Source organism: Xyrauchen texanus, chromosome 45, assembly GCF_025860055.1.
Source record: "Xyrauchen texanus isolate HMW12.3.18 chromosome 45, RBS_HiC_50CHRs, whole genome shotgun sequence".
Taxonomy (NCBI): Eukaryota; Metazoa; Chordata; class Actinopteri; order Cypriniformes; family Catostomidae; genus Xyrauchen; species Xyrauchen texanus.
Window position 1 is genome coordinate 4,231,845 of NC_068320.1, and position 21,878 is coordinate 4,253,722.

At 41.8% G+C, this 21,878-nt stretch overlaps 1 protein-coding gene across 5 annotated transcripts in view; it reads right to left on the bottom strand.

Moving 5' to 3' along the window:
* Window positions 1-21,878, bottom strand: part of LOC127637437 (IQ motif and SEC7 domain-containing protein 3-like) — a 339,913-nt gene that overhangs the window by 251,473 nt on the left and 66,562 nt on the right. For all 5 annotated transcript variants that reach the window (XM_052118507.1, XM_052118504.1, XM_052118503.1 and 2 more), the window contains one exon: window positions 11,501-11,578. In XM_052118507.1, the coding sequence (XP_051974467.1) occupies window positions 11,501-11,578 (78 nt within the window). Of the gene's footprint in view, window positions 1-11,500; window positions 11,579-21,878 lie in introns of those variants that run through there.

The following is a 21,878-nucleotide window of genomic DNA, read 5'->3' on the forward strand; positions in this document are numbered from 1 at the left end:
GCAATATTTCTTAGGAGGAAGAATGCTATTCTACAAACATTGGTACAGTAATATGATTTTCAAAGGACAGGCTGGTATCAAATATAACACCTAAGTTCTTCGCTGTTGAAGACGACATAACAATACATCCATCAAGATTCAAATTATATTTTAGCGGCTTGTTTTTAGAGATTTTTGTTCCAATAATTAGTACCTCTGTTTTGTCGGAATTCAGTAGAAGGAATTCATCAGGTTTTGAAGAAATATAAAGTTGGATATTGTCGGCATAACAGTGGAAATGTATTCCACGATTCCTGATAATATCTCCCAGGGGAAGCATATACAAGGAGAAAAGCAGAGGCCCTAAATCTAATCCCTGTATGTACCACTTTGTCTATGTAAATCCTCATTTACATAGACAAAGTGGTAGCGGTCTGCATAATAGTACCTAAATCATCCTAAATCCAAATCCATTATTCTCTAGCCTATTCAAGAGAATGTTGTGATCTATCGTGTCGAACCAACACTAAAATCAAAAAGCACTAGAAGTGAAATGCAGCCGTGATCAGATGATAAGAGAAAGTAATTTTTAACTCTGATAAGTGCAGTCTCTGTACTGTGATTTGGCCTAAATCCTGACTGAAATTGTTCATATATACTATTTCTCTGTAGAAATAAACATACAGTTGCTGGGAGGACACTACATTTTCTAGTATTTTTGTCATAAACTGGAGATTTGAAATTGGTCTATAATAAGCCAGTTCTCCAAGATCAAGTTGTGGCTTCTTAATAAGCGGTTTGACAACTGCCATTATAAAGTTTCTTGGGACATGTCCTAAGGATAGCAAAGAGTTCATAATATTACGAAGAGGTTCTGAGATTACAGGGAATAATTATTTTAAGGGCTTAGTTGGTATTGGATCTAACATTCATGTTGTAGCTTTTGATGTTTCAATAAGCTTTGTTAGCTCTTCATGACCTATGAATGCGAAGGAGTGAATTTGCACGTGAGGCAAATTATGAGACACTGTTTTCTGAGGTACTGTCACAGATGATTGCATAATTCCAATTAATGACAATAATAAAGAAATTCATGTCATTGCTATTGTGCTGTGACAGAATATCTGTTCAGTTAATGCTTTATTCCTAACGAATTTAGCCACAGTACTGAATAAACAGTGTTTATTTTCTATGAGTTTGCAAAAATATGATTTTAGTCTTATGATTTTTAGCTACAGACACTATCATTCCATGCACCGTGAAATACCTCTAATTTTGTATTCTTCCACTTGAACTCCATTTTCAGAGCTTTTCTCTTGACAGCATGAGTGTGATCATTGTACCATGATGAGGGGCTTTTTTCTTTAATATTATTTAATCGAAGTGGGGTGACATTATCAAGAGTGCTAGAGAAGACTCTTATATTTTCTGTTATTTCATCAAGTTCTTCTAGACTTTGGGGCTTATTGAATGTATGAGATAGATCTGGAAGATTATTAGTGAATCTATTTTTAGTGGTCGAATAATAGTTCTGCCTGAACGATAGCGTGGCATAGATTGAGTAGCATTAGCTGATCGCAGCATACAAGACAAGGTAATGATCTGAGAAGTCATCCTTGTCACATTAAGCATTATTAGTTCATAAGACTTCCATTATATCCTGTTCTCAGAATAACACCCAAAACATCACTGTAAATTGTAGTAACTCCTCCTCCTCGACCCTTCAGACAAGGCTCATTTTTATATCAATAACCGGGGGGAGGAGTTTCATTCTAATTAATATATTCATCTGGTTTAAGCCAGGTTTTGGTCAAACAGAGCACATCCAAAAAAATAATCTGTAGTAATTGAATTTACAATAAGTGCTTTGGTAGAAAGAGATGTTTAGTAGCCCTACCTTCATATGAGGTTTATCTTTAATTTTAATTTAAGTTTTACCTTAATAAAAAAAATTCTAAAGGATTTAGTTAGAGTTTTGTGTTTGGTAGTTCGGGGAACAGACACAGCCTCTATGAAATATCTAGGTGATGTAACATAGAACTCTATGTGTTGTAGTTTATGTGACCTGTGTGATGTCTCAAGGCAGCTAGCAGAGGTTTGGATTAACCAGTTTGTCTGCTTCCTGACATGGGCCCTAGTTAGTCAGATACTATCATTATTAAGACTATGAGCCAAATTACTAGAGAGGACAGCAGAACCTTTCCTGGATGGATGGAGTCCATATCTATTTAGCAGGTCAGGTCTACCCCAAAAACTCTTCCAATTGTCTATTTATCCTATGATATTCTCCAGATACCACTCAGACATCCAGCCAATCAGTGACACCATAAACCTCATCCCCAGGGGCCAGAGCATATTACAGTGTCTGACATAATTTTTGGAAGTTTACACATTGTGGAATAATGAAGGCCTCTTTTAAACTTCTTTTGTTGGTGTAGCTGCAGCTGTTCCCTGTTCAAAGGATGTTCTATAGGAATGAGTTTCCTGTCTCTATACTCTCACATATCACATGTAGCTCAGTCCCATGGCGGAACATATAGACCAGTGCCGTACTTGTGAAAAATTGTAGATGCAGTCGCCAGAGGCCTCCCTGCATGTTTGCAAGCAGTGGCCACTGCAGCGTTAATGGTACAACATGCAGAACGCATTGTACTCTCACATCCATTAGTTGTCCACACCTCTCACCAGGTAGGAGCAATCATGCACAACATTACAACACAACACATGACGGCACAACGTCAATCGGGGTATGAAGCTATTTTATTGGCTACTGCTAATCTGACCATTAAACCAACTTCCGTTGTACACGGCCCGACATCATTACACAAATTGCTGACTAAAGGTGAATTTTCAAACGATACACAAGATTGCTTCAATCGCCTAAAAACATGTACTTCCTGCAGGCCGGATGTTTCATCATATGCCCTGGAGGAGGGGGACCATTGGTACGTTGATGAGTCCTGTTACAAGTCAAATGATTCCATATACTGGTGTGGTTATGCTGTAACGGAACTTCGAAATCGAATTATTGAAGCTTATTCGCTCAAGCTGCTGAGTTGTTTGCGTTGATCAGAGCATGCCAATTGGCTAAAGGTAAATCAATCAATATATAGAGACTCGGAGTATGCTTATGGGGTGTTACATAATTTTGCTCGAATGTGGGAGCAAAGAGGTTTCCTGAAGGCAAACCCATATCACATCATAACCTGGTTTCAGAATTATTGAGAGCAGCACAGTTGCCTGCCAAATTGGCCATAATAAAAGTTGCGGGACACATGACTGGAACTGGAAGAGGCGAGGGGAAATAAATTAGCTGATGAGGTAGCAAAGTGGGCTGCGAAGGAAGTTGTGGTAAGCCCAGATCTGAATCAAGCTGAAGAAATAGTTTCCATGATGCTATCAACTCTGGTAAGAGACATTGACATAAAACTGTTGCTGGCAAATCCATCTGAATCTGATATTCAACATTGGGCCTCAAATGAAGTGAAACCAGACAGGAATAATTTGTTAAGGGATAAACAAGGGCGTCTGGCTCTGCCCAAAACCACAATAGTAATACTCTGTCGTGCTGACTGACCTTCAACTGCAGTGAATCCATGCAAGCCGTGTGAAGCTTGCTCCAGAGGAGGGCCTTACTGATTTAACGGTGAAAGCACTGGAGGAGCTGAACATGCAGCGCCAGTGGCCAACAGGGAATCTGTGAATTAGGAGGACCTGAGGAGGGACCTGGAGTAGTCAACATGAAAACATTCCTACTGATGCTCTGCATATGTCAGGCAGTTATGCTTGGCAGTTACACAACAGCAGGGAGTCACAAGTGTGATTCCAATTCCCAAAAACAATGTATGGTGGTTGTGGATGAACTACACTGCTGGTGGTAAACAATGTATAGTGTGCTCTAGATCAGTGGTTCTCAAACTTTTTACACCAAGTACCACTTCAGAAAATATTTGGTTCTCCAAGTACCACCATAACGACCAACATTAATATACAGTAGTAGTAAGCCTAACTATTCAGCTACAGTTAACATTCATTTATATTTAACCTTTTCACAAAATTCGCTGCCCTCAAGTGTGCGTTTTTCAAGGCAACTGTTATAGAACGCATCACTTTATTGTTTCCATTGCTTGTCACGTGACCACAGCCACTGAATGACTGATGATCTGCTTTATTTCCTTTTTTATTCAAAATATTCACAAATTTGTTAGCTATACTATAGTATTACCTTTATAAACATCACCTTTATAATTATCACGTTAGTTGAGCTCTATGTGCGATGGGCGCTGCCTGATTATAATGGATAGGAATATTATTGCCGCTTCCATAGACATCAGTGTGTATTTTACAAACTCTAAATATATTGTTTTTTTTTAGTACTTATGTGAATATAAATGTCTGAAACCTAAAATAAACATTATGTGGATGAAAACACCGAATAGTTGTGAATGATATGACTCCGCTGAGCGCGTACATCTCTGGCTCAGCGCCAGCCAATGCGCGAAAGCACAGTTTGAATTTATCAGATGGTCAAGTCATGCACCCACCATTCTACTCACACAGGTGAGATCGAAATTCAGTGATTCCTCTGAGTACCACTAGAGGGAGTCTGCGTACCACTAGTGGTACGCGTACCACACTTTGAGAACCACTGCTCTAGATCACCAGCGTCAATTTCTTATGTCATCCCTGTGCCAATGAATACATCAACATGTTTAACTCATCAGAAGGAGCTGATTAAGAGAAGGCCTCAATGTTTAAACTATACAATCAATCTGTCACTAGCCGGAACCAACAAAACAACTCAAACTTTGCACCGACCATGATGCCATAACAGTGCTTCAGAATGAGTCAATGTGTCCTTTTGATAATTTACTTTACAGGGCCAGTGGACGTGTTAACGAAACTACGCTGGACAATTCCCAATGTACAAACTGGCCAGTGCCAGGTGCCAGTTCACCCAAGCTAGTTTCCTGGGTCAAGTTTAAGAAGACTGAATGTTATAAATTCTCAGATACGGGTAACAGAACTTTTTTCGGATCAAATAATGTTCTCAGGTGAGGTGGATCAAGGCTGAAGAAACTTATTCACATCAAAGCATCAGTTTACCCACAGAAATATTCCACAACATGAGGGGGGTTGCAGATATGTGGTGGGTATGTTCTGGTAATGATTCAGAACTTGTTGTCGCGCCCCCCCACACCATTTGATGGTTTATGTTTTATGGTAATGTTACAGGAAGATGTTTCTGTTATGAAGGTACGGTTAAACACCTGGACACGAAGGTACCTAGAAGGTGATGCCTCAAGTGACCCTAAAGTATATCTAGACAGTGTTGGACAGCCTAGAGGTATTCCAAACCAGTTTATAATCAGAAACGTTTCTTTAATAAATCTAAACAGGCCTTCGATTTGGTGAAAGAACAATTACATGCCTCAAGTGTAATGACTAAACAAAATCGTATAGCTTTGGATTACCTCTTGGCTAAAAATGGAGGAGTATGTAAAATGTTTGGTGGCAAATGCTGTACATACATTCCGGGTCACACTGGTGATGATGGAGAATTCACGAAATTATTAAAGGAAATGGATAGGTTGAATAAAGAACTAGCTGATAACGCCAGTCATCATATGGGGACATTTTTTCAATATGTTTGGGTGGTTCACACCCTGGATGTCCTCCATTATATCGATTGATGTATGCATTCTACTTATGTTACTATTTGGCCCATGTTTGCTACAATTACTAATAATTACTACTATGTACGTATACCTAATACTGAAGTTGGTTGAGAAGGATACGTGATCCTTTCAGGATCAAAGTGGGCAATGTGGAATAATGAAGGCCTCTTTTAAACTTCTTTTGTTGGTGTAGCTGCAGCTGTTCCCTGTTCAAAGGATGTTCTATAGGAATGAGTTTCCTGTCTCTGTACACTCACATATCACACGTAGCTCAAACATATATGTTACACCCATATAGGGTAAATAACTATTTAATTGGTGGGTCCAATGGAAAGTGGTTTTGCTGGACCATATAATGAAGTGCTGAACAATAAACGTGGAAGAAGGATTTGATAGTATTGGGTCTCTGTGTCATTTCTTTCTTCTCTCAGCTGAGCCGCATCGAGACGGGGATTGCAGATCAAGAAAAATAAATTAAATACATTGGATGACAAAATTATCTAACACACATCTTTTTAACATTATCTCTAGTGATCTTCGACTGGCGAAGCCAGACATCATTAGTGTCAACATGAATAACAATTTTAGAAAATCTATATTTAGCATTAGCCAGCACATTGATCTGATGTCAGACGCTCAATCCCGAGAATGCATTTAACAATAGTGGCTGGAGTCTCTATTTCAAGGTTCCTTACAATAGAATCACCAATTATTAGGGCTCTTTAAACATGATTCTCAGTGGGTGCATTAATGAGTGGGGAGAATCAATTGAAAACCCTAAAAGGAATAGGAGAGTGGAGTCGCTTTGCTGATGCCACCGAGAAGTCTCCCAAATGCTCTGCTGCAGGGGCTCTAGAGCCAGAACCAAAGTGTGTGTAATGCTCGTTGTACTACCTGCATTCAAAACAGTATCTACCGGCTTCTCTTTCTCACTGATCTCCACTAGTGTTCAGATGCATGCCTCTAACTTAATAAACTTCTCCGTCAGCCTGACTAATTCCTTACATTTATCACATGTGTATCCCTCACTGCTGATAGAAGAAGCTATGATAAACATGTGACATGCAATGCAAGAATAAACAACAGGAGCGGATGCCATGACTTACCACAATTGTTTGTTGTTCCTGAGCAGTGAGGGTTTGACATTGATGTGAATCCCTCACGCAATTCTTTGTTTGTTGTTATGGTTGTTCTTGATAAGCGGTGCTTTGAGATTGATGCAATAATTAGTGTAACACAGAGGATAAAAATGGGTGAGTGCTGTAAAATAATATGGTGGTACCATGGTACATTTATGGCCTCAAATTAGATTTCTATGGTACTTTTTTTATACCATGGTACTGAATCACTATCATATCTATAGATGATGTATACCAAATTCCGTGCAAATCGGACAAACAGCCTAGGATGAGTTTGAATTTTATTTATTTTTCTTAAAAAAATATTATAGTGATACAAAAAAATGTCTTATAGAAATCTATATCCACAGTATGTATTGATTTGTGGGCACAGAAGATTCAGAGGAAACATAGATTTTTATTCTAGCCCTTATGGTTCTGAAGTAATAAGCACACAGTTCAGAGTTGAAACCTAATGTAAACTTTCCTCTGCAACATATTGCAATATTTTTTTTTATTTATTGTTTTTTTTTTTTTGCATGAGCTTGCTTTTTCTAAACCGTGAAATGTAGTGTGACCATCCTTTAAATTATGAAAAACTGATATTCACTCACACCTCAAATTAATGAGATTATCAAAGTGTTGCCACATTTTACCTCCCTAGATGCTTGTCTTGCTATTTTCTTTACTTTCTTCTTTAAATTGTGTTTCTGTACTTTAACTGGTAGAGCACAGCGCTAGCATGGTCATGGGTTCAATTCAGGGAACACACATGCCATGAATGCATGGACAAAAGCATCGTAAACGTGTCATAAATTATTCTTTCAAATTGTGTAAGCAAAGCAGCAATAAAAAGAAGCCACTACTCTACAGCAATTTTAGCATGCAGTGAAAACACCACAGCTTGTTTCCCCTCAAAGCTGGCTATGACTGATGAAATGTGATGTTTATCATGTAATTTGAGTTTACTGGACAGTCAGAGATGTTTTGTAATCTTAAGGTTTATTGAGCAATGTGTGAGAATGAGCATTGTGAGAGAATCATTAAACAGTGCTGAATTTATAGTATATGTTATTACACAATACTGATGTTATAGTAATAACATCATTAATAACACATTTATAAATGCATATGGTGTATTATGAGTGAGTAGAACATGACATGAATAAATTGGTGCTTATGAATGCAGCAGTGTGATGAGGAACATGAACACTGACTCATTGACACACAATCAAAAGTGACAGACAAACAGAAAACAAAAACTAATTATCACTCAAAGCAAACAAACTGCAGCCAGCAACCCTTACACTGCCATCACTGTCCTGTCTGAAGTGGTTTGCTTCTCTATGGCATTGAGCTACTCAGATTTGATTAGTCTGAACATTTTACCATGAATATTGTGCTTTATATTTGAAATATTTATTTTAGTGAATGCGTTTGACTACTCATTTTTCAAGTAACCAAACACACACTGGTATGGAAATGACATTCTACTTTTATTCAAGAAAAAACATTGTTGGACTTTTTAATGTTGATTTTAGAGGATTTCCAAAATAATGAAAACTCTCATATGCACTAAAGTTATGATGATGAGTAACAGCAAGGCGTAAGTAGAGTGAAATAAACATAAACCAATATTTATTGTGGGGAAATTATATATATATATATATATATATATATATATATATATATACACAATAAATCAAATACTAATTACCACTGGCAGAATTGTTTGTGGTGGATGTGAAGCCACATCTGTGTGACAATCATTATTTTTGAAAAGAATATATATATATATATATATATATATATATATATATATATATATATATATTCACATTTTAGAATTACAGTAAATTCATCACAACTATGGAATAATAGAAATGGAAATTATGATTTAGAGGCTTCTCAGTGGGCACCACTACAGGATGAAAGGCCATTATCAATACTTGTTTGGTTTAGTTGCTGTGCCCATCTCTTCTGTGATCCATCCCAGCCTAGATCTACCAAACATGGAGTGCTTTCCTTAATTAATATTGATGTCTTCACCAATTCAAGCCAAATTGTAAAACTGCATAACAGCAGAAATTAAATGGGATAGAATGTCTTAAAATAAACATGGCAGGCTGTATTTTCATTTCAACTATTTCATTACATACGAAGAATGGCAGCAAATTATGTATATTGATCATAATGGGGTCAAAAACTTTAAAACCACTAATGACAATGCCTCTATTTTGCATTTTTCTAATTTAATATATTTCTCCCATAGTCATTCTATTACGGAAGACTATTGTTGTAACATGCTAGATGATCGTTACGCTATTTCCTATGACAGAGTCGCGGAGGTTGTTATATCAGTAATAAACTAATCTCTGCACACACACACACACACACACACACACACACACACACACACACACACACACACACACACACACACACAACAGCGCTTCCACAGTAAAATGATGGAAAAAGGACCTCTTAACACTATTTGATGTACAAACAAGTAAGGTGCATTTCAATTACCACAGAAAGACATAAAGTCTTAACTGTCACAAAAACGCAGAATGAGACGTGTTTGTTTGCAATTGCTTTTCATGTCAAGTTCAAAGCGGCAGTGATGTCCTAATGCGAATCATGAACACAGCTTCACTATGGCTGTAGGAGCTTCCCACTTAGACTTTGGGAAACATTTAATGTTAGTACATCTCTATACAGTGGAATGCTTTGTTTGAAAAATGTTAATAAAGCATTTTATTTTATTTCCAAAGATGGAAAAAAATGCATATTGACGGTATTTATAGTGTAACAAAGTATTTATAGTGTAAAATTTCAGCACATTTAAAATTTGTGATAAATCACGATTAAAAAAAAAAAAAAAAAGCAATTAATCACGATTAAAAATGTTAATTGACTGACAGCACTAATATATATATATATATTTTTTTTTATCTTTTTATATTTTTTTTAAAATAAAATGTATTTATTTTTATAACAATTTGAAACATGACATTCTGAATTTTGGTAACGCTTTACATGAACGTTCCCTTCATTAATCATTAAGGGGTTCAATAATGACTATTAATTAATTTACAAATGCTTTATAAATCATTGATATTTGGTTATAAATACAAGCAAAAAATTTGACTTTCATGCAATTCCTGCCAAATAGTGAGCTAATTAAATTCGCATTTTGTAAATACTTAATAACACTTAATAAACATTGGTTACCGCTTCTATTATGGTGAGATTAAAATCCCTCATTTAATCTTCTAATAATAATCTAATTTCGATGCTTGCAACATAAATCATGAATTAGGGCAATTAGTATGAATAAGTGTATTTATTAAGCATTTATAACATCATTGATGTGCAGTTATAACAACATGCATAAAAGGTTGACTATCATGCAATACCTGCTGAATAGTGAGCCATTTTACCCCACGTGTTTTACCCCAAATGCTTAATAATGTATTCAACATTAGTAACCCCTCCTTTTATAGTGAAATTAAAAGCCCTTCTTTTAACCACACTATAATGTTCTATTTTTGCTAATTGTGACATAAATCATGAAATAGAGTATATATTTTTGTATTAATATAAGTATTAAAAAGTGTATAAAGTAAGCATTTATAACATGTAAGTTAAATTGTTTACTATTTGAAAATAATTGCTTGTAAGACATCTTTTTATGTATGTTGATTTAAATGCAAATTCATGATTTATAATGCATTTGGAAATGACTTATTTTAAACCCTTAACTAGTATTTTAATGACAATATGCACTCGACATGGCATTGATTCTAGAAGTTTGTACAAAACCTGATGATCCATGTAATCCCAGTATGATTTGAGAATGTTTCAAAGAGCACATTAGGTGCTTCAATGGAAGCTAGGACAACTGACCTTTTGTACAAAGAGGTTAATATGGTAAATGCCACACATTTGCTTTTTTTATTAGTAACCTAGAAAGATTTTGTAAGTCTTTAAATATTTCTTATTCATTTTACACAAAAAAATTTACAAAAGTGTATCTGCTAAATCTCTTAGGTTTAAATTAGATTTTGAAATCTAGAATTCTAGATTTGTTCTGGGACCTTAGGACACTTGTATATCTGAACCGGCTCGACGGCTCGATTGATCCTGAATGCATAGTTATGATTTATGGATTTCTGAGGATTAAATAGGATTTATTATTAATTATTAGTTATTATAATTAATTATCTTGCAGTTATAAAAAAAATAAAATAATGTTTTTCATCCATAAATACACTTTAAATTACAAAATCAATGGCCAGAGATGGAGATCTCTTGTTGATTGATTTGGGCAACATAGCAAGATACTTTTCGTGATGCTCGTTGAAACATGCCTATGCTAACAGAATAACACATTACTCTTCCCAAGAATGTTTTAGCCTCTAGCTCAGCCAACTGAGCACAACAAATTTCAATCAAAAACATAGCAGTGAAACATTAGATTTTATTTTAATTCTATTTAATTTTTTGGTCATTTGGCCTAATTTAGTAAAACATGGTCAGTCATTTCTCTGTCAAGGTCACAGGTAAACAGTGTACAGTAATGGGAGCTGATTTCATGGAGAAAAGGCTTGAAAAGTCTCACAACCACTTCAAGACAGGTGTAACTAGGGCAGTTGTGTTGCCTAGCACCATCGGAAACAAGAAAACACAGTCTTAGTTGTGGCAACAGAATATATGGCCTACCTGGGTACACACGCCTGGGAGTCAGACTCTGGTGCATCTGGGGCAGGACAGCAGAACTGGTGCAGAACCGTCTGGTTCCTGTCAGAAACCAAGAAAAAGAGAAATTGTAAATCAGAAGTATATCATTTAGTACTAGAAAATCACTTGCCATTATATCAAACACAGTTGAAAGCTATTTGGTTTGTTAAATGAAGCTTAACATTGTCTTTGTGTTTGTTTTTGAGTTGCCACTGTATGCAATAGACTGGCATGTCTTAAGGTCAATCAATATAAGGTCAAAATGGCAAAAAGACAGCTTTCTCTAGAAACTCGTCAGTCAATCATTGTTTTGAAGAATGAAGGCTATACAATGCTTAAAATTGCCAAAAAACTGAAGATTTCATACAAATGTCTACACTACAGTCCTCAAAGACAAAGGACAACTGGCTCTAACAAGGACAAAAAGAGTTGTGGAAGACCAGATGTCCAACTGAACAAGAGGATAAGTACATCAGAATCTCTAGTTTGAGAAATAGATGCCTCACATGTCCTCAGCTGACAGCTTCATTGAATTCTACCCACTCAACACCAGTTTCATGTACAACAGTAAAGAGAAGACTCAGGGGTGCAGGCCTTATGGGAAGAATTGCAAAGAAAAAGCCACTTTTGAACAGAAAAACTAAAAGAAAGGGTTAGAGTGGGCAAAGAAACATAGACATTGGACAACAGATAATTGGAAAAGAGTATTATGGATCTTAAACCCATTGAGCTTTTGTGGGATCAGCTAGAATGTAAGGTGTGTGAGAATTGCAAGACAAGACAGCCACATCTATGACAAGTGCTACAAGAAGCGTGGGGTGAAATAAACACCTGAGTATCTGGACAAACTGAGCTAGAATGCCAAGGATCTGTAAAAAACTAATTTTTTGATGAGAACACTTTGAATTAGTTTACGAAGTTCTGAAATTGTTTTTCAAATTGTAATAGTAATTTTTCACATTATTAATGTCTTGACTATACACTGTGATCAGTTGAATGCCACTTTGGTGAATACAAGTACCAATTTCTTTCCATAAAAGCAAAATCTGTGCATTATTCCAAACTTCTGGCCGCCAGTATATATATATATATATATATATATATATATATATATATATATATATATATATATATATATATATATACACTCACCTAAAGGATTATTAGGAACACCTGTTCAATTTCTCATTAATGCAAATATCTAATCAACCAATCACATGGCAGTTGCTTCAATGCATTTAGGGGTGTGGTCCTGGTCAAGACAATCTCCTGAACTCCAAACTGAATGTCAGAATGGGAAAGAAAGTTGATTTAAGCAATTTTGAGCGTGGCATGGTTGTTGGTGCCAGACGGGCCGGTCTGAGTATTTCACAATCTGCTCAGTTACTGGGATTTTCACGCACAACCATTTCTAGGGTTTACAAAGAATGGTGTGAAAAGGAAAAACATCCAGTATGCGGCAGTCCTGTGGGCTGAAAATGCCTTGTTGATGCTAGAGGTCAGAGGAGAATGGGCCGACTGATTCAAGCTGATAGAAGAGCAACTTTGCCTGAAATAACCACTCGTTACAACCGAGGTATGCAGCAAAGCATTTGTGAAGCCACAACACGCACAACCTTGAGGCGGATGGGCTACAACAGCAGAAGACCCCACCGGTACCACTCATCTCCACTACAAATAGGAAAAAGAGGCTACAATTTGCAAGAGCTCACCAAAATTGGACAGTTGAAGACTGGAAAAATGTTGCCTGGTCTGATGAGTCTCGATTTCTGTTGAGACATTCAGATGGTAGAGTCAGAATTTGGCGTAAACAGAATGAGAACATGGATCCATCATGCCTTGTTACCACTGTGCAGGCTGGTGGTGGTGGTGTAATGGTGTGGGGGATGTTTTCTTGGCACACTTTAGGCCCCTTAGTGCCAATTGGGCATCGTTTAAATGCCACGGCCAACCTGAGCATTGTTTCTGACCATGTCCATCCCTTTATGGCCACCATGTACCCGTCCTCTGATGGCTACTTCCAGCAGGATAATGCACCATGTCACAAAGCTCGAATCATTTCAAATTGGTTTCTTGAACATGACAATGAGTTCACTGTACTAAAATGGCCCCCACAGTCACCAGATCTCAACCCAATAGAGCATCTTTGGGATGTGGTGGAACGGGAGCTTCGTGCCCTGGATGTGCATTCCACAAATCTCCATCAACTGCAAGATGCTATCCTATTAATATGGGCCAACATTTCTAAAGAATGATTTCAGCACCTTGTTGAATCAATGCCACATAGAATTAAGGCAGTTCTGAAGGCGAAAGGGGGTCAAACACAGTATTAGTATGGTGCTCCTAATAATCCTTTAGGTGAGTGTATATATATTCAGCGGATATAAAAAGTCTACACACCCCTGTTAAAATGCCAGGTTCTTGTAAAAGAATGAGACAATGATAAATCGTGTCAGAACTTTTTTCACCTTTAATGTGACCTATAACGTGAACAATTCAATTGAAAAACAAACTGAAAACTTTGAGGGAAAAAAAACACCCAAAACCCCCCACAATAACCTGGTTGCATAAGTGTGCACACCCCTTAAACTAATACTTTGTTGAAGCACCATTTGATTTTATTATAGCACTCAGTCTTTTTGGGTAGGAGTCTACTAGCATGGCACATAATGACGTGGCAATATTTGCTCACTCTTCTTTGCAAAAGCGCTCCAAATCTGTCAGATTGTGAGGACATATCCTGTGCACAGCCCTCTTCAGAGCACCCCACAGATGTTCAATTGGATTCAGGTCTAGGCTCTGGCTGGCCTGAATCCAATTGAAATTAAACATTAATCTTCTTCTGGTGAAGCCATGCTTTTGTGTATTTGGATGTGTGCTTTGGTTCGTTGTCATGCTGAAAGGTGAACTTCATCTTCAGCTTTCTAACGGACAACTGAAGGTTTTGTGCCAAAATTGCCTGGTATTTGGAACTGTTCATTATTCCCTCCACCCTGACTAAGGCCCTGGTTCCAGCTGAAGAAAAACAGCCCCAAAGCATGATGCTGCCACCACCATGCTTCACAGTGGGTATGGTGATCTTTGGGTGATGTGCAGTGTTGTTTTTGTGCACACAGCCGCATCCCCAGTTATAAGAGGGTGTGCACACTTATTCTGTCACGATTCCCTTGTTGTCTGCCCCGTGTTTCACCTGTCACCTGTCATGCACTACATTTCCCATAGTTCTACATTTCCCTCATCTCTGCCAGCAATCACTCATTGTTTTCACCTGTTTGTCGTTTAGTTCAATTACCTTGTGTATTTAAACCCTGTTTGTTTTCCATTCCCTTGTTGTTCGTTGTTCCCACTGTTTTGATGTTTGTAGTTGTCTGGATCTTCATGTTTTGCCCTGCCCACTCTGTTTTTGCACTCTTGAATGTTTTCGTGTGTTTTGTTCAGTTTTCCCATCGTGGATATTTCATTTGTTCCTGTTCGCCTTGTTTTCATTTTGTTTAATAAAAGAACCGCTGCAAGTAGATCCTCGTCCCTCGTCTGCCTTCACCTACAGTCATAATAGAACGAACGACCCAAAATGGATCTAGCAGTGTTCCTCAAGGAGCTAACACAGGTGCACACAGCGTGGCCAGTTACACCGGCTGGGATGACAATACCCTGAAGGAGGTGTACCGGTTCGGAGTACCCAAACACCGATGGTGGGAGTTACCGGAGACAGCACCTGGCAAGAGTATGTGGGACTCGTCGTGGAGGAATTTGCTGCCGGGGAACCACCTCTCTTGATCCCGGCTCCCGCCTCTGGGCTTTCCGCACCAGCCACGGTGAGTGAGCCAACCCCCACGCCTGCCATGATCAACGAGCCAGCGCTGCCAACTTCGTCCGCCTGGAGGAGGAGAAGAGGAAAGGCCTCTGCTCTCCAGCCTCCGCCTACCACGGCCAACCAGCCAATGCCTGCAGCCCCGAATGTTGGTGAGCCAGCGTCAGTAGCCTCGACCGTCCCAGAGCCAGCGCCAGTGGCCTCGACCGTCCAAGAGCCAGCGCCAGTGGCCTCGACCGTCCCAGAGCCAGCGCCAGTGGCCTCGACCGTCCCCGAGCCAGCGCCAGTGGCCTCGACCATCCCTGAGCCAGCGCCAGTGGCCTCGACCGTCCCTAAGCCAGCGCCTGTAGCCTCCACCGTCCCTGAGCCAGCGCCCCTGACCTCGACCGTCCCAGAGCCAGCGCCAGTAGCCATGACCGTCCAAGAGCCAGTGCCAGTAGCCATGACCGTCCAAGAGCCAGCGCCAGTAGCCATGACCGTCCAATTGCCAGCTCCTCCTGAGCCTTCCAGGGCTCCGCCTCTCAAGTCTCTTGAGCCTCCCAGGGCTCCTCCTCTTGAGCCTCCCGAGCCTTCTAGGGCTCCGCCTCCCAAGCCTCCCAGGGCTCCGCCTCTCGAGCCTCCTACGGCTCCGCCTCCCAAGCCTCCCAGGGCTCCGCCTCTCGAGCCTTCCAGGGCTCCATCTCCAGAGCCTCCCAGTGCTCTGCCTCCCGAGCCTCCCAGGGCTCCGCCTCCCGAGCCTCCTACGGCCCTGCCTCCAGAGCCTCCAGAGCCTTCCAGGGCTCCGCCTCCCGAGCCTCCTACAGCTCTGCCTTCCGAGCCTCCCAGGACTCCTCCTCTCGAGCCTCCTACGGCCCTGCCTCCAGAGCCTTCCACGGCTCCGCCTCTAGAGCCTCCTATGGTGCCACCTCCCTCGGCTCCACCTCTAGAGCCTTCCAGGCCTCCGCTTCTAGAGCCTCCTACGGCGCCACCTCCCTCGGCTCCGCCTCCCGAGCCTTCCATGGCTCCGCCTCTAGAGCCTCCTACGGCACCACCTCCCTCGGCTCCGCCTCCTGAGCCTTCCTCAGATCCGGCTCCTGAGCCTCCCACAACTCCGACTCCAGACCCTTCTACGGTTTCACCTCCTGAGCCACCCATGGCTCTGCCACCTGGGTCTTCCACGGCTCCGCCCTCGGAGTTCCCCATGGCTGTCCTATGGCCGCCTCCCAGGCCTCCTGAACCTGTCCCTGCCCCTTGGACTGCCTTCTTGCCCTCTGTGCCCCCTTGGACTTCCTGCCTGCCCCCTGTGCACACTTGGACTGCCTTCTTGCCCTCTGTGCCCCCTTGGACTGTCTTTGTACACCCTTGGACTGTCTGTCTGCCTCTTGTGCCCCCTTGGACTGCCCGTCTGCCCTCTGTGCCCTCTTTGGCCTTCCTGCCCCTCCCTCACTCCTTGGACGATTTCTGTTTTCCTTTTTTTTGGGTATTCCTTTTTTCTTGTTTTTTTCTGAGGATCGTCTGGAATCCGATCCTTTGAGGGGGGATTATGTCACGATTCCCTTGTTGTCTGCCCCGTGTTTCACCTGTCACCTGTCATGCACTACATTTCCCATAGTTCCCTGCCCTCATCTCTGCCAGCAATCACTCATTGTTTTCACCTGTTTGTCGTTTAGTTCAATTACCTTGTGTATTTAAACCCTGTTTGTTTTCCATTCCCTTGTCGTTCGTTGTTCCCACTGTTTTGATGTTTGTAGTTGTCTGGATCTTCATGTTTTGCCCTGCCCACTCTGTTTTTGCACTCTTGAATGTTTTCGTGTGTTTTGTTCAGTTTTCCCATCGTGGATATTTCATTTGTTCCTGTTCGCCTTGTTTTCATTTTGTTTAATAAAAGAACCGCTGCAAGTAGATCCTTGTCCCTCGTCTGCCTTCACCTACAGTCATAACAGAACGAACGACCCAAAATGGATCTAGCAGTGTTCCTCAAGGAGCTAACACAGGCGCACACAGCGTGGCCAGTTACACCGGCTGGGATGACAATACCCTGAAGGAGGCGTACCGGTTCGGACTACCCAAACACCGATGGTGGGAGTTACCGGAGACAACACCTGGCAAGAGTATGTGGGACTCGTCGTGGAGGAATTAGCTGCCGGGGAACCACCTCTCTTGATCTCGGCTCCCGCCTCTGGGCTTTCTGCACCAGCCACGGTGAGTGAGCCAACCCCCACGCCTGCCGTGATCAACGAGCCAGCGCTGCCAACTTCGTCCGCCTGGAGGAGGAGGAGAAAAGGAAAGGGCCTCTGCTCTCCAGCCTCCGCCTACCACGGCCAACCAGCCAATGCCTGCAGCCCCGAACGTTGGTGAGCCAGCGTCAGTAGCCTCGACCGTCCCAGAGCCAGCGCCAGTGGCCTCGACCATCCAAGAACCAGCGCCAGTAGCCTCGACCGTCCCCGAGCCAGCGCCAGTGGCCTCGACCGTCCCCAAGCCAGCGCCAGTGGCCTCGACCGTCCCTGAGCCAGCGCCTGTAGCCATGACCGTCCAAGAGCCAGCGCCAGTAGCCATGAAGTCCAAGAGCCAGCACCAGTAGCCATGACCGTCCAAGTGCCAGCTCCTCCTGAGCCTTCCAGGGCTCCGCCTCTCAAGTCTCTCGAGCCTCCCAGGGCTCCTCCTCTCGAGCCTCCTACGGCTCCGCCTTCCGAGCCTCCTGAGCCTCTAGGGCTCCGGCTCTCAAGTCTCTCGAGCCTCCCAGGGCTCTGCCTACCGAGCCTCCCAGGGCTCCGCCTCTCGAGCCTCCTACGGCTCCGCCTCCCGAGCCTCCCAGGGCTCCGCCTCTAAATTCTCTCAAGCCACCCAGGGCTCCGCCTCTCGAGCCTTCAAGGGCTCTGTCTCCAGAGCCTCCCAGTGCTCCGCCTCCCGAGCCTCCCAGTGCTCCGCCTCCCTCGGCTCCGCCTCCCGAGCCTTCCACGGCTCCGCCTCTAGAGCCTCCTACGGCACCACCTCCCTCGGCTCCGCCTCCAGAGCCTTCCAGGCCTCCGCCTCTAGAGCCTCCTACGCCGCCACCTCCCTCGGCTCCGCCTCCCGAGCCTTCCACGGCTCCGCCTCTAGAGCCTCCTACGGCGCCACCTCCCTCGGCTCCGCCTCCTGAGCTTTCCTCAGCTCCGGCTCCTGAGCCTCCCACGACTCCGACTCCAGAGCCTTCTACGGTTTCACCTCCTGAGCCACCCATGGCTCTGCCACCTGGGTCTTCCACGGCTCCGCCCTCGGAGTTCCCCATGGCTGTCCTATGGCCGCCTCCCAGGCCTCCTGAACCTGTCCCTGCCCCTTGGACTGCCTTCTTGCCCTCTGTGCCCCCTTGGACTTCCTGCCTGCCCCCTGTGCACCCTTGGACTGCCTTCTTGCCCTCTGTGCCCCCTTTGACTGTCTTTGTACCCCCTTGGACTGTCTGTCTGCCTCTTGTGCCCCCTTGGACTGCCCGTCTGCCCTCTGTGCCCTCTTTGGCCTCTTTGGCCTTCCTGCCCCTCCCTCACTCCTTGGACGATTTCTGTTTTCCTTTTTTTTGGGTATTTTGGGCGTCTGGAATCTGATCCTTTGAGGGGGGATTATGTCACGATTCCCTTGTTGTCTGCCCCGTGTTTCACCTGTCACCTGTCATGCACTACATTTCCCATAGTTCCCTGCCCTCATCTCTGCCAGCAATAACTCATTGTTTTCACCTGTTTGTCGTTTAGTTCAATTACCCTGTATTTAAACCCTGTTTGTTTTCCATTCCCTTGTCGTTCGTTGTTCCCACTGTTTTGATGTTTGTAGTTGTCTGGATCTTCATGTTTTGCCCTGCCCACTCTGTTTTTGCACTCTTGAATGCTTTCGTGTGTTTTGTTCAGTTTTCCCATCGTGGATATTTAATTTGTTCCTGTTTGCCTTGTTTTCATTTTGTTTAATAAAAGAACCGCTGCAAGTAGATCCTTGTCCCTCGTCTGACTTCACCTACAGTCATAACATATTCAACCAGGTTATTGTAAGGTTTTTCATTTTCATTTTTCCCCCAAAAAGATTTCAGTTTGTTTTTCAATTGAATTGTTCACATTATAGGTCACATTATTAGTGGAAAAAGTTCTGACATGATTTATCTTTGTCTCATTCTTTTACATCACAAAAAACTGGCATTTTAACAGAGGTGTTTAACATAAGGTTTTTAAAATCATACATTTCAGGCAAGTGACCCCAAACCTTTGAATTGTAGTGTGTGTGTGTGTGTGTATACACACACACACACACACACACACACACACACACAATATATGTATACATATGTTATTTTAAAAAATAATGATTGTCATACAGATGTGGCTACATTTCCACCATGAACAATTTTGCCAGTGGTCAGTTACATACTATTATATATATATATATATATATATATATATATATATATATATATATATATATATATATATATACACTCACCTAAAGGATTATTAGGAACATCATACTAATATGTGTTTGACCCCCTTTCGCCTTCAGAACTGCCTTAATTCTACGTGGCATTGATTCAACAAGGTGCTGAAAGCATTCTTTAGAAATGTTGGCCCATATTGATAGGATAGCATCTTGCAGTTGATGGAGATTTGTGGGATGCACGTCCAGGGCACGAAGCTCCCGTTCCACCACATCCCAAAGATGCTCTATTGGGTTGAGATCTGGTGACTGTGGGGGCCATTTTAGTACAGTGAACTCATTGTCATGTTCAAGAACCCAATTTGAAATGATTCAAGCTTTGTGACATGCTGCATTATCCTGCTGGATGTAGCCATCAGAGGATGTGTATGTACATGGTGGCCATAAAGCAGCGTTTCTCAACGGGGGCGGTTGGACAGTGTTAGGGGGTGGTGTGAACGAGGCAGCAGAGAGGGGGGCGCTCAGGCACAAATGGGGGGCGTTACTCAGAGGTACTCAACAGGCGGCCTGCGCAAAAATCTTTTCAGCTCTTCTCCTTGGCCTATGTCTTCGTCTTGCTCGGATTACTGCTGCCACTTCACCAGGAGGATATGCCAGGAGAGCCGCTTCCTAAGTTACACATGCTTTTAAGAGGCGGAGAATTTTCAGCGCAAAATAGAGGCGCACTTTCACCGGCTTTTTCTGTACATAACGCGGAATACATAATTAGGCGCATAATTAGGCGCAGTTTACGCTTCCCCTCCCATCTATTTATGTGACACTCCCACTTTCCCCATGAATGCATATGCATGACATGAAAAGCGCATTTTGCCATTTTCAATTGCGACAGGCAATCTGCGCTTTCATCTCGGTGTGTCCCGTTCGTACATACCTCGCCATGGTTTTATGCGCACTTTGCGAAACAAATAGCCTGAAGTGGGAGCAAAAGCGTTAGTACATCTGGCCCTGAGAATTTTAATTGTAATGTGATGATCGGGTGCGGATATCTAATCGGAGAAAATCATTGGTGATGGTGAGTTTGTTTTTAACAGCTGATTCGGGTGACGTTAGAGCTGATCCGCGCATCTCTACTCTGCAATGTTTAATTGGCCGATGGGAATAATAAAGTCATAATAATATAAATATTGATTTTATATTAGATGTCTTTTTGCAGTTATTCACCTAGTATATTAATAGTAACTTAAGTTCTCTCCCTCGTGTCCCGCAAAATCAGGTCTGCTGACCTGCAACAGAGCAATAGCCAGGTGGTCACCCTACGTTACTCACTGTTATTCATCACAACGTTTAAGCCTCTGACAACACATACAATGTTCATTTGAATGTAAAATAAAATTATGTCTGTGCAAATTTATGAATTCATATTTAAATGTTGCTAATAACCCACTCGGCTAGTTACCGGCAAATGATCTCCATAGCAACGCCTTAAAACAAATGCCGCAGCTGTCAGAGTGGTAGAAATGACCGTTTGTAGGCTATTCAAATTTGAAGCCTAGTATATATTGCCTAATTGAGTGCGCGAACGACCGCTGCTTTTTCATTGGCCATTTAGGTTAGTTACGTTATTGTTCACGTGATTGTTCATCTTAAAAAAATTTGTGTGAGCCTGAATTTTTTTGAATTTCTAAATACATTTGCAATACCTTTCAAACAATCCATGTGTTTTTGCATTTTTTTCCAAACACAATATTACTCAACTTGAGGCTTTTACATGTAGTTTAAATACAATAAGAAACTTGTTTCAGTTTTTTTTTTTTTTTTTACCAAAAACTCAGGCTTCAGGTATCAGTGTTGCAATTGTTTGGCTGTAATAGTATTTCTGAAGTGTTTTTTTTTTAAGATCATGAAGAGGATCATGAAGAGGTCAGGGGGGCGTTTGTTCAAAAAAGGTTGAGAACCACTGCCATAAAGGGTTGGACATGGTCAGAAACAATGCTCAGGTAGGCCGTGGCATTTAAACGATGCCCAATTGGCACTAAGGGGCCTAAAGTGTGCCAAGAAAACATCCCCCACACCATTACACCACCACCACCAGTCTGCACAGCGGTAACAAGGCATAATGGATCCATGTTCTCATTCTGTTTATGCCAAATTCTGACTCTACCATCTGAATGTCTCAACAGA